This window comes from Metarhizium acridum, assembly GCF_019434415.1.
Source record: "Metarhizium acridum strain ARSEF 324 chromosome Unknown scaffold_31, whole genome shotgun sequence".
In the NCBI taxonomy this organism is placed as follows: domain Eukaryota; kingdom Fungi; phylum Ascomycota; class Sordariomycetes; order Hypocreales; family Clavicipitaceae; genus Metarhizium; species Metarhizium acridum.
In genome coordinates, this window is record NW_027094018.1 from 1,920,497 (window position 1) to 1,933,335 (window position 12,839).

The window sequence follows — 12,839 nt, forward strand, 5'->3', positions numbered from 1 at the left end:
GTGATAGTAATGGCGACGATGGCTAGAAGGTGGTGCTTCCTGTTGCATATCAATCATTTTTGGTTTTTGGTACGGAGTACATGGCGTGGTGTTCGGCAAATCCCCGATTTAGCAAGGCGTTGAGTTGCCATGCTCGAAAATGAATGCCTGCCGATACTAGCAATACTCCATCGCCTCGCTGGGCTCAAGTGGAGAAAGTCGCCAGCCCAGTTCTAAGTCGACTGCATACCTAGCAGGTAGCACAATACGGAGTAAGTACGCAGAAGCCGGAATTGCATTCTCGTACCGAGTACTCCGTGCCAAGTGAGGAGGATGAGCAAAGAGTGGCAGTACTTTTTTGCGCTTGACAGGTTCTTTGTGGCAGGGCTTGCTACATATCGGCATCGGGCAACCAACATTGCAAAGCGCAGGACAGAGGGCAGAAAAACGGAAGCCGAGCCACAACTCAAGAGAAGGGGGAACGAGTGTCGGTTGGATCTGCCCGGATCGTCGTTCGGTGAGGGCAGAACTATTCCAAGGTTGACTAACAGGCTGAGGAGAAGGGAAAATTTTTTGGTACGGAGTACGGGGCACAATAATCAAGCACACCGCAGCAGGCAGGGGCGAAGAACGGGCAAGGAAGGGGCTATCGACCATTTGGCCCAATCAGGCCGCGGGTATACAGCGCTTGGCTCTTTAGGGACGGGCGTCCGCTCATGTGCACCACTTGTCAGCATCCTGGTCCCATGTGGTCCGGCCAAGCCCATTTATCCTGCCAACGTCAAGTCACCATCGAATCATCGCAAACTGACCTCGCCCTGGTAGTATCTTCCATTAGAAGCCCTCGACTTCACCCTCAAGACTCTGACGATGAATCATGCCCGGCGGCCAATCCATACCGGGATGACGCGGCCACAGCCCAATCAAAAACATCGACAGCAGGACCCATTCGAATATTCCACACGTAATGTGCTATAATTATACAATCCACATCGTGGTAAATGTCAATGGAGGGCAGCTTCGACTCGGCCAAGGATATCTCATGCAAAATTCAAACGTCGTCCAATCAACCCCACGTTCCTGCATTAGCGGTGACTGATCGAGCGTGGCCGAAAAGCCATTCACAAGCAATTGCGTTGACGAGGCTTTCACTAGTTACTCTAAGGTAGCCCAATAGACTGCGGCTGGAGACCACATTTTTGGCTCCATGGACCCGTTCGCCATGGCCGAGGTACCCAGATTCAGATTCCTTCGCGGCCAAAGTGTCGACAACGGGGTCGACTTCTGCCGCTCCGACACTTTTGAGCGAAGACTGTCAAGACAAGTGGGCTGACGGTCCAATCCTTCCACTTCAAGCTTGCTTATGTTTGGTCCAATTTCACGGAGTACAAGTGTATGGAATTCTTCGATATTGATATGTGCGTGGAAATTGGAGTCTCTCAATGTTCGTATTGCACAGTTTACTTGCCTCCCCCCTCCGTCACTCAGACGTTTTGCAAGCTTACAAGACGTTGTCCACAAAATGCCTGGCCAGCCTATACGTTAACTAACATTCTGTAGACTATACCCATGTCATGCACATTGACTCCCAACATCCGGAGATGGACGCAGCTGTGGAGTCCCTTGGCCTGGCTGGCCACCGCCATGCCCAGCAGTTTTCTGCCTCCATCAATCAACAGCCCTTGTTGACCATCTCATATCTACTGTATTATGTATGGGGTATACATATTTGTGTAATTTCACTCAGCCCAGTAGTACTACTAGTACGGAGTGTGCCGTGTGGGATCCCATCATATCTCCTGGACTTTTGGCTGATAACCTTACCCGCGAAGTAGACCCCCTAACCCCTTCGGTCCAACGCCGAGAAGATGGTTCAAAAGCAGCTGTCCACCCAGCCTTGGTTGGGTTTTGGTTTTCTCCTTGGCCCTACCCATCCTGTACACTGGTCGTTTGTCTTGTAGCAGAGGCATCCTTAGTCCTTTGCCTCACGTTGGCACTCAAGAGCACCCTGCTCGTCCTCTGACGTATCGTACGTCGTAGTCATTCGTTACTCATTGTTTCGCCCTTCACATTCGTTAATTGCAAATCAAAACGAAAAAAAAAAAAAAAAAACATAATGGCTCCGTCACTCCTTTCCTTGGGCACTGCGGCTCTGGCCTTGGCCGGCAACGGTGCCGCTGTCCAATGGTATCTCGAAGACACCTACGACTCGACCAACTTCTTCGACAAGTTCGATTTTATGACCTTTGACGATCCTAACACAGGATTCGTCAACTACCTGAGTCGCACGGACGCTATCGATGGCGGACTTGCCACGGTTAAGGATAAAGAGGTCGTCCTTAAGGTTGACAGCAAGTCGATTGTTCCAACAGGCCGCCGTGGTCGTGACAGTGTGAGGCTGGAGTCCAAGGCGAAACTTAGCCAGGGCCTTATGATTGCCCGATTCACTCACCTGCCTGAGAGTGCGTGTGGTACTTGGCCTGCCTTGTATGTCGTATTCCCGCTTCATGTCATGCTTTTCACACTGACTGACAGTTGTATTAGTTGGACCGTCGGTGATACCTGGCCGCAGGATGGCGAGATCGATATCATCGAGAATTGGAACCTCCGGGGCGTCAACAATCCTGCCTTTCACATGGCTAACGCAGCCACCTATGGCAGTTGCAGGATTGATGGCGCAGGCCAATCCGGCGAGATTATCACCTCCAACTGTGACAATCAATTCTCAGACGGCAGAACCCAGTGGCCTAACCAGGGCTGCGTAGTTAAGGATAATGGTCCTTCGGGTGGTAGTGGTGGCGTGTGTAAGTCGATATACAAAGCCTCGACTTCCTGTGTGAGATAGAATTTGGCTGACTCTTGAGTGAAACTAGATGCCATGGAGTGGACCAGCGACTTCATCAAGATCTACTCGTGGTTCCCAAACCAGGTTCCCTCAAACATTGATTCTAGCTCTCCCGATACTTCTCTTTGGGGTCAGCCGACCATATACCTGAGGAAAGATCTTTGCAATATCGACAAGATCTTCAAGCCCCAGCGAATTGTCTTGAACATTGCTTTGTGCGGTAACCCCGTTGAGTTTTCAGCATGGGAGGGCACCTGCAAGCAGAGGCATGGTGACAGCTGCCGAACATACGTTGCCGAGAATCCTGCTGCCTTTGACAATGTCTACTTCCAGATTCAGGATATCCGTATCTTCAACCAGGACGCCCCCAAGACTACTTCCACCTCCACTACTTCCACCACCATGGCGTCGTCTTCCACATCCAAGTCTGAGATTTCCACAACCTCTGCCACATTCAGCACCAAGGCCTCGTCCACGTCCACGTCTGTCACTTCCACCATCTCGGCCACGTCGGGCTTCAATAGTTCGTCTTCTGCTATCTCTTCCGAGCTTAACACCGCCAACACATCTAAGCAGACTACTGTTGCTACGTCAAGTGTCCAGAACACCTCGACCTGGAAATCATCTAACTCAACCTTGAGCACTGTGTCCAAGAGCGCTGGTTCTGCTAGCATCAGCATTACCTCCAAAGCCTCTGACTCTACGGTTCCGACCGTTGCGACCCAGCTTCCCGTCACCTTCTCATCCTCGGTGCCCAGCTTGTCAACGAGGTGGCCCAACTCCACAATTGCATCTTCCGTTGAGATGACCACCTCGACTGTGTATACCACCTCTACTCGCACCATCACCAGCTGCCAGCCAACCGTCACCAATTGCCCCGTTGGCAAGGTCACCACTGTGACTGTCCCCCTGTACATCACCATCTGCCCCGTCTCTGCTGTTGAGACCAAGACCCCCAGCCCCAAGCCCACCAAGACTTCCGGCAACGGTGGTAACGGCCCTGAAAAGACCACCATCACTACCAAGGTGACCAAGACTTTCACCATTACTAGCTGTGCTCCCACCATTACCAACTGTCCCGTTGGTAAGGTCACTACCGAAGTCGTCACCACCACGTACTGCCCCGGCGAGGAGACGGCGGTACCAACTAGCTCTAATAGCGGTAAGAACGGTAACGATAGCAACAGTGGCAACAATGGCAACGGCGGCAAGGGCTCTGACAAGATCACAATCACTACCAAGGTGACCAAGACTTTCACCATTACTAGCTGCGCTCCCACCATTACCAACTGTCCCGTTGGTAAGGTCACTACCGAAGTCGTCACCACCACGTACTGCCCCGGCGAGGAGACGGCGGTACCAACTGGCTCTAATAGCGGTAACGGTAACGGTAGCAATAGTGGCATTAATGGCAATGGTGGTAATCACGGTAACAGTGGCAATAATGGCAACGGCGGTAACAATGGCAATAGCGGCAAGGGCTCTAACAAGATCACAATCACCACCAAGGTGACCAAGATCTACACCATCACCAGCTGCGCTCCTACTGTCACTAACTGCCCTGTCGGTAAGGTTACCACCGAAGTCGTCCCCGCCACATACCGCCCGGGCGAAGAGACACATCCCACTGGAGCAACTGGTCCCAAGGGCGGATTCACCGCTCCACCCCCTTTCCACCCCTCCAAGACCATCATCTACAATACTCAGACCATTGTTCCCGTTCCGAAGCCCGCCAAGCCCAGCGGCGGAAACAACAGCACCTCCAACGGCACCAGCATCGCCCAGCCTCGACCCAGCGGCTCCCAGGTCTGTGTCGGGCCCTCGTGCGGCGCGGAGCCCAGCAGCCCTGCACCCAATACCGGCAAGGGGGGCTGCAACGGTCCCAACTGCCCTCCTACTGTTGTCAGCGGTGCTGCCAAGCAAAGTCTGAGTGCCCTCGTTGTCCTCGGTGCCGTCGCCGCTATGATGCTGTAAACTTTCAAGCATCCCCAATTAAAACTTCGATAGGCCTGGAATTTCGTACTTTGCAGTTATCGGCTCAACCGACATGGGATGGGGGAAATCTGATTCTGGTATTCTGGTGCAATTCTACTTATATATTATCTCCTTTTATTCACGGGGTTTTATGATTCCCTGGCCATCGGTTTGCTCTTTTTTGTACATGTGAGAAGCAGGGCGGTTTAGACGAACGAAATACACTTAAGAATTAATAAAATATGACGGACACTTGTCTGTCCGAAACGCGGGAACACGCGCTCATAGACCAATGCTATTAATTTTTCACTGTTGATTTTATTTTTTTCTTCTTTTTATTTTTAATCTTATTTTATTTTATTTTATTTTTTTTGGCCTATCCAAATAATTGTGCAAGCATTACATCGGGTAGGGCCCAGTGATAGATAGTGTGGCTGTACTTGGGCCAAGCCAGAGAACCGCAACAGTTTTGGCAATCAAGTTGGTCCATTATATTGAGCAAGTTGCAGCAGCATCATGTCACCGGAACAAGACAAATTTTTGGGCAAAACTTGCCCAAACTCCCGAGGTGCTATCGACATCGTGTATTGATGCTGTGGTTAGCACTATTATACACCAGGGTATCATCAAAGTCGTCTCGTCTTCGTCAGCTCGCCCCTAGCCTCGACCGTATCCATTCGGACCACAAGCACAAATCTTCCATGTATTCCAATACCTTGCCCATCTTTTGTCTCGTGAATTCTTTCCTCCTGCCCTTGATCTCTCCGTTGTCGTTGCAGTCTAGAATATTCTCATCCACAATCTCCACGATCCCGCCTTCCAGGATCTTGAGGGAGATGTTCGCGGTGGAATTGCCCATGGGGAAAACAACCTGCATGTGGGGCGCCGGATGAACCCAGAGAATGACATCTAGATCTGTATCGGACGCATGGTCCACACTGAATGCGTCTGGTTCCGGCCCATCCATGTACTCTGCCAGACGATCCTTTTTGGTCTTGATATGTGTTGGCCGCACCTGGGTAGGGGTTTCAGCAGGCTTCGTCTTGGAACCGAAGCTGTTTTCGAGCAGGGTCGATAAAAAAGCGTACTGTCGCAAGAGCGGCAGCATGTCTAGCAATTGGCGGGGGTGGGAAAAGGGCATCTCAGAAACGGTTTGTGAATAGATGGGTTTGTAAATATAGAGAGTATTGTTGTGGTTTGCGACAGACTCGATTCGATTGGTCGTCAAAACGCGGACTAGCCTCTGCCGTACTATGGCTCGGGATTCACTGGGGTCGACTTTCACCCCGGACGGGAAGGGGAAGAGCAGGCTGTCAAAAGTCGGTGGCGACGGGGGATGACCACGCTGACCCAGCTCATTGACGATGTTGGGGGGATTGACGTTGGCATACATGTAGAGACGTGCCCAGTCGTTCTGTGGCAGAACAACCGGCGGGTCGAATGTGACGGTGAACATGACTCTGGGTACTATTGTGGTGGAAAGATCAGCCTGTAAGAGGTCCATCCCAGCATCCTTGTTATCTTCGGACTGTGGTAGTGAGACATTGTCAGGCTCCTGCCAGTCCAGAATGGTCTTTGTAGGATCAACCATCGCATCCTGCTTGGTAATCTCTTTCGAAATCCAGTTCTCAGAGACTCTCACAGGTGGGACCCCCATGCCATCCAGCGGAGCACAGCCGAGAAGAAGGGACCAGACTTTGTCACTTTCGTAGTCGTACGTATACACGCCATCGGCTACGGGTGGCATAAACCGAAGCTCCCTCCAATATTGTATGGCGAGTCCAACTGTATCTCTGTCGTGCATCACCGGCCGCCCATGCCTGGAGCACATTACCATATTTGAGAGATACTTGTCTGATTTTGCCTTCATATCTTGCTCCTCGCGCACATTTGACAGATCCCACTGGTATAATCTCTCAAGGCTAACATAAATGCCAGCCAAGGCTTCGTGACAGTCGAGTCCTGGCACGATGCTAAGCTTGTCCAAGCTGGCCAAACGTTCAAAGTTGGAAGCAAAGTTCTCCAGAGTCTTCGTCAGTGGGCTTTGCCCCGGGAGCAGTTTCAGGTCTTTAAGCAAGATTCGGCCTGCAGCATCCATGTGTTTTGATACAGACGAGGCAGATCCGTGGTAGGCCAGGGAAACGCTCTGGACAATATTGTTGTCAAGCACAATATCAAGTGCGATGGCTGATCCAGCAATAGCCAGTGTTCTCGTCTTGCGTCCATCGGGGGTCCTTTGCTCTTCGGATAGCAGTTCTAGGCCAATGCGCTGCGCGAGACGTTCGAGACTGGCTTCGCTCACGAGTCCTTTCTTGGCCTGCCAAAATGCATTAGTTTCGGCGCAAATCCTACGTGACGGCGGGACACACTAACACTCAACAGCGTCAAGATTGTGTCGAGGCGCTTCATCTTGTCATCTTCATTGGCAAGCGCAGCCCCAATTGCGTCCAATCCACCGACACCCACGTTATCCAGTCCAATGTCGAAGCCGCCGCCCATTCCTAGTGCGCCCATGGCAGCGGCAGTTGAAGGACTATCAAAGTTGAAGGCTCCCATGCCCGTGTGGCCCATGAGCGTCGAGGTGGCAGGGGATTTCTTGACATGCTGGGGAGACGATCCAGGGCCTCGAGGAGAAAAGGCAGCTCGAGCCGTGTTGGAGAATGGCGTCGAGACGGGAGGAGTCGCGGCCGCGAGCTGCGACGGAGTGCGGCCCTGCTGCGAGGGCGCATGCTTCATAGGCGTTGGAGTGGCCATCTCGACAGAAAAGTATGTCTTGTGCAGGTTTCTTGCGTATCGAATCGCGGCGCAACGGTCGAGCAGCAGGACACGAGGCACCGCGCTCACCTTCCCGGCCGCAATTCAGGTCGTAGGATGGCGGGAAGGGTTTGCATCAGCTCGTAGGGGCTCGTGTCGAACCAGAATTGAGATGTTGCGGAAACGATTTTGAGAACAATATTGAAAAAGACGTCGGAGAGATGTAGCGTCTGTATCTGCGTCGCGTTGCAGTGGTATGCATGTTCAAAGTTGCCGTTCAATCTCCTCTCCACTTCGAATGCTAGCTTCTGCCAGTCAGCGGCCGAGACCCACCCAGGGAACCCTGGCGAGGCTCAAGCTCAACCAAGCTCAACTGCTCTCAACTGCTCGACTCGAAGCCCTCAACAACTCGAGAAATACCACGTCCAGCTCCGGCAGCAAATTCTGCCGCTGCAATGTCATCATCAGCTATCAATATTGCGCGGCGGCGCTCCATCCCCGAGCGGTCCATCAGAGTCCTCGTCTCTCCCACGCCGGTAACCTTTGCAGAGCGGCGCTCGGTTTTGCAAGTCTTGGAGCAATATGGACCTGTCGAAGTCTTCAAGATGACGCCGGTAAGTCATTGCATTTCCTCTAGTCTTGCCGTCAGTTCGCCATTCACCCGTTCACCTTGCCCCAAGATTCTAACCCGACATGCTTGTATAGGGCTACCATGCAAACTTCATATCGGTAACCAAGGAGGCCGCCACAGCAAGCAAACTTGTCGAATATAGCCCTCTTACTTATCGCATCCCCGTCAATGAAATAAATGCCGACGTGTGTACCGCCGATTTGGACGAGTCGGAAGGTTTGAATAGCCTCAAAACCAATCAGCCGTCTATGACAACTGCACCAGACCAGCCACCACCCCTGGTCACCGAGCATGTCTTCACATCGCACGCCGCATCGAGCCGTCAACAACAGAGGCAGTTCACGCTAGAAATCTTCCCGGCCCCAGATTACAAGCACAAATTTGCCATGACAGGGTCGCCACTCCATCAGTCTTGGCCAGAAGCTTATCGCAATGACAAGTCGTTCCTGGCCGCGACTTTGAAGCAATCGCTGCCTCAGACCATGCCTTCAAAGGGTCTGGCGCACTGGCTGTTCGATGTGGGGGGCAATAACGCCTCTGAATCAGAGCGTAAAGCAGAGCGACTGCAACTGAAGGGATGGATGCCCAGCAGAATGAAGGAGTGAGCAGCCAACCCAGGCACTTTTCTGTTCTGCGTAGGCATGTAGTATGCAATGCATATTCAGCTACTCGGTACATGGATGGGCATGGTGCTACGCTACGCTACGCTGCGGAGTACGCCATTGACCACTCGGACTGCCTTCCAATCCCTCGCAATGGTCAAAAGTTAGTTTGTTTGTCGTCTATCGCTGAAGAAGGAACTTTTCCCATGCCCCGCAACACCAATCACGAATGCCGCGACAATTGGGAAACCTCGCCACGCCCTACATAGTCCGGACTGCATACCTGGACGTTTCGAAACACGCATGCTGAATACATACACCACCATCTGTGTGACAACTCACAAAAACCTTGAGTACTCGTGGTGACAAGACGGTTCACAACAAGACACACGTTTTTATGCGTCCAACCAGGAAAGGGCCTGGTGCAGCATAATGGCACAAGTGGGCAAACAACTCTGCACGCACCGATCAAAGCATCATGACTCTTTTTTATTGTGGCCAGGGGGAGGCCTCAACGCAAAGATCCACAAGAACAAGCCGCTGCGACGTCCTTCCATGTTTGTTTATCCTTGAGCAGCGCAGCGCAGCCTTGGCACCGATCAAACGAAAAAACCTTGATATCCACCTTTTCGTTGATCGGCTGAACCAGCCCATGTGGCGTGGGCTCGAAATCAGGGCAGCAAACAGACCCACCGCCAGCTTCGGTTCCTTTCGATTGCTACGTCACCCCCGGCTCCCAAAGAGTTGGAATGCCAATCTTTCCAAGACAAGACCAGGAACACTAGCACTGGGTGACCGGCTTCGTCTCTGCATCACCTACCGGGTTCGGTGCGACTGCTCTCAGACCCAAGACGTGCAAGGGTCGTCAGCTGCTGTCGTATGCCGAGATGACGTCGCAGAGTCTGGAATCGGTCAAGGGTTGGGCTTTGAAGCGCCCCAGAAGATGGAGCATCCGACCGCCCGTGCCTTATGAAACATTGTTGATTTACATATATGCCTGCTAGTTCCCCGGCCTGGTTAGCACGACAGTTTTGTCTAGGCCATACCTCTCTACCGTCGGTCGTGAACGTTTGTTCTGTGCAACGTCCCCATAACAGCTTCTCCCAACCGGCGCTCTGTCTTGACAGGAATAACACCCAAGCAAAACCACACATACCTATAACAGACGCGAAATCGACTTCAAGATGGGCTTCGGCAGGTTCATTCACCACATCGGCACATTTCTGCTCTTCGTGTCGTTTGTGCTTCTCATCGTCGTGGACATCACAGCCCCTGTGATTAACCACCTCTCGATAATGAAGGTCGACCTCGGGAGAAACCGTGCTGGAGCTGACCAGGTCACATTTGGCACCTTTGGTTACTGCCTTCGAGGCATAGAGTGAGTCTGCATCCATTCGTCTACCTGAGACAAAGCTCGGGGGAACTGCTTGCTGACTCTTGGCCCGGACAGTGGTTCCGATGAATGCACTCACTCCAGGATTGGCTATGACCCTGCCGGTTTGATGAACCGCCTTGACGGCAGCGACTTTGGCGATGCCTCTGCCAGCACCGCCAAGGGCCTCACGCGAGTTATGGTTCTGCACCCTGTGGCAACGGGCCTGTGCTTCATCGCCTGCCTTCTCTGCATCTTCACGGGCACCGTTGGCGCCTTCTTGGCCTCCCTCGTGTCGCTGATTACGTTTGTCGTCACCTTGGTAGCCATGGTCTGTGACTTTGTGGCCTTCAGCATCATCAAGCACGATGTCAATCAAAACGGCGTCAGCACGGCCAGGTGGGGTCCCGGTATCTGGCTCATTCTCGTCTCCGCCATCTTCACCCTCCTTGGTGCCGCCGTCGTTTTTGTCACCTGCTGCTGTGCTCGCAAGAAGAAGAACTCTGGGCGCCAAAAGGAGAACTGGAATGAAACTACCCCTGCCAGCGGCGGCCGACGTCGCTTCTGGTAAATGCGGCGTGTGCCTCGAATACAAAGAAAGGGTCGGCGCGAAGCGGGTCACTGACGAGAGCTCATGATGACGAAGTTTGGATCTAGCTTCCATTAATCTACGGTGAAACTATGAGAGAGTGGTGGTAATGTGACGGAAGTGCAACGTCATTACTTGGGCCAATGACAATGGTGCAGCTTTTTTTTTTTTTCTGTCTTCTTATTTTCGGCCTTGTCGTGAAATGTGCTCATGTTGTCTGCTGCGGCAGCAAGCATGCGTCGAGACATGATATGATATCCCTTGCTATTTCTATGCTCAGTTCCCCGCAACGCAAGTACATATTATGAATATACATATATATATATATACCTGCCTATATCCATGAAACCAACAGAACCGTGCTGCAATGACAAACCACTCACCACTCCCCTAGTCCCGATCCTAGTCAACGAGTCTAATCAAGCTCAAGCCATCCCACAACGGTGTCAAAAATGACTCTAGTCTCTTCTCACCGACAACCTGATCGTTAAACTTCCTCACAGCCTCAATGTGCAAATTCCACTTCCCCGCGTCCTCCATTTCACGATCCGTCCTAGACGGGTCCGCGACGTGGCCCCTGCGCAGAACATTGTCCGCAATGATCAAGCCCCCCGGTCGGAGGAGGCGGTTCTTGCTTCCGGGCTGGGAACTGGCCAGAATAATCGACAAGTACTTCGAGTAGCCGGGCTTATCGGCGTCCAGAAAGATGATGTCGTAGGGAGTAGAAGGGCTCACCTTGGGCAGACTAGTCGGCGCGCAGGTCAGTTTTTTCCCTTTAATGTCCCCTGTTCTGACCTCAAGTCACCGAACAAGAACGTGCCAGCTAATTCCGGTCCAAATACCCCAGCAGGGTTTTCTACCTCGCACAACGAGCTCAAGATTCACAAATGACGCGCTCCAAAGGGTGGGGAGGGGGCAAGAAACACTCACGTCTCAGCGGCATCGCCCACAATGATTTCAACATTATTGATGCCTTCCTTTGCCAAGGCGTCTTGGGCGATTTCTGCCAACTCGGGACTGTACTCGAGGCCGGTGACGAGGCCGTCTGGCCCCGTGGCGTGGGCCCAGAGCATGGCCGAGTAGCCGACGTAGACGCCGACTTCGAGAACTATTTTCAACAACCCATCCGCATTAGTTGGCTCCGAAACGGCAACATCTGGAATACATGCATGTACATGGTGCTTTTACGAGTGGTGGGAAGCACCGGGATATCGACTCTTCCCCGAGTGCAGCTTTTGCGACGGTGTCCAACAGGGATAAAGAGTACACGAATGGGAAACACAACTCACCCCTCTTGGCGCCGATGGACCTGGCCAGGAATAAGTGCAGCTTGCTCTGGAAATTCGAGCTCAGCATTTCCGAGTCCTGCCTGCTCGCAGAGGCGTGCGCATGGTAGGCCGTGATGTGTGCCGGCAACGGGGTCGAATGGGCGTCGGCATATTCGCTGACCTTGTCGCCCGACGCTTGGTCGTCGAAGAGTCTGGTGTAACCGCCCTTCATGGTTGCTAGGCCAGTTGCTGCAATATGTATGTAGCCAATGGGTACCGGGGAGGGTAGGATTCGCGTGGCAGGGTTGGTGACGATGGATGGTGGTGGTATCAAGCGGCGAGTTGGATTGAGGAAAACGGCTGATTGGAGTAGAATGGATCGTCTCGGTATTTATCAGATGGCTCGGTCCGCCCTTATTTGACCGTTGACAGTTATGCCTCTGTTGAAAAGTGTCTCTCGGATTCCGAGCCTATACGGATGTTGGGATGGGATGAGGGAAACTAGCGGCAATTGCATGGCGCTTTGGACATCTCCACAATTGGTGATGATTGGGAGAGAAGGGGGGGGTCCGTTGGCCGGGGCTGCCGGGGACCGGGTTTCTGTGTGCGTGTCTGTTTGGCAGTGTTGTATGTATGGCTCCTTGGGCATGGTTGCGATTGTTGGTGTGAGGTTAAAGACGTGGAATATGGAATCGAGAGCCGTCGAGTCTAGATTCCAAAGTTGGCCATGTACACAACCATTAACGTCAAGAGGCATTTCGTTTTCGATCAGAATAGCACCCGTCAGCTTAAAGACTCGCAGCAATAGTCCCTCGAATTGCGCGG

At 52.6% G+C, this 12,839-nt stretch overlaps 6 protein-coding genes across 6 annotated transcripts; 2 read left to right on the forward strand and 4 right to left on the reverse strand.

Moving 5' to 3' along the window:
- Nucleotides 1-1,555: 1,555 nt before the first annotated feature.
- On the forward strand, nucleotides 1,556-6,844 carry J3458_005441 (uncharacterized protein). Its single transcript, XM_007812459.2, has 3 exons — nucleotides 1,556-2,466; nucleotides 2,524-2,783; nucleotides 2,853-6,844. Exons 1-3 carry the CDS (start codon nucleotides 2,096-2,098, stop codon nucleotides 4,796-4,798), a joined length of 2,577 nt encoding a protein of 858 aa, XP_007810650.2. The 5' UTR covers nucleotides 1,556-2,095; the 3' UTR covers nucleotides 4,799-6,844.
- Nucleotides 5,445-7,552, reverse strand: J3458_005442 (uncharacterized protein; the record flags this gene model as incomplete). Its single annotated transcript, XM_007812460.2, has 2 exons — nucleotides 5,445-7,115; nucleotides 7,172-7,552. The coding sequence occupies 2 exons, from the start codon at nucleotides 7,550-7,552 to the stop codon at nucleotides 5,445-5,447; spliced, it is 2,052 nt and encodes a 683-aa protein (XP_007810651.2).
- Nucleotides 7,553-8,007: 455 nt separating this feature from the next.
- J3458_005443 (uncharacterized protein) lies at nucleotides 8,008-8,788 on the forward strand (the record flags this gene model as incomplete). Its single annotated transcript, XM_007812461.2, has 2 exons — nucleotides 8,008-8,166; nucleotides 8,258-8,788. 2 exons carry the CDS (start codon nucleotides 8,008-8,010, stop codon nucleotides 8,786-8,788), a joined length of 690 nt encoding a protein of 229 aa, XP_007810652.2.
- Nucleotides 8,344-11,056, reverse strand: J3458_005444 (uncharacterized protein). Its single transcript, XM_066118803.1, has one exon. The coding sequence runs from the start codon at nucleotides 10,819-10,821 to the stop codon at nucleotides 9,598-9,600; it is 1,224 nt and encodes a 407-aa protein (XP_065976324.1). The 5' UTR covers nucleotides 10,822-11,056; the 3' UTR covers nucleotides 8,344-9,597.
- On the reverse strand, nucleotides 11,057-12,246 carry J3458_005445 (uncharacterized protein; the record flags this gene model as incomplete). Its single annotated transcript, XM_066118804.1, has 3 exons — nucleotides 11,057-11,491; nucleotides 11,677-11,854; nucleotides 12,036-12,246. 3 exons carry the CDS (start codon nucleotides 12,244-12,246, stop codon nucleotides 11,149-11,151), a joined length of 732 nt encoding a protein of 243 aa, XP_065976325.1. The 3' UTR covers nucleotides 11,057-11,148.
- A 162-nt stretch (nucleotides 12,247-12,408) lies between these two features.
- On the reverse strand, nucleotides 12,409-12,771 carry J3458_005446 (uncharacterized protein; the record flags this gene model as incomplete). Its single annotated transcript, XM_066118805.1, has 1 exon — nucleotides 12,409-12,771. One exon carries the CDS (start codon nucleotides 12,769-12,771, stop codon nucleotides 12,409-12,411), a length of 363 nt encoding a protein of 120 aa, XP_065976326.1.
- Nucleotides 12,772-12,839: the final 68 nt, after the last annotated feature.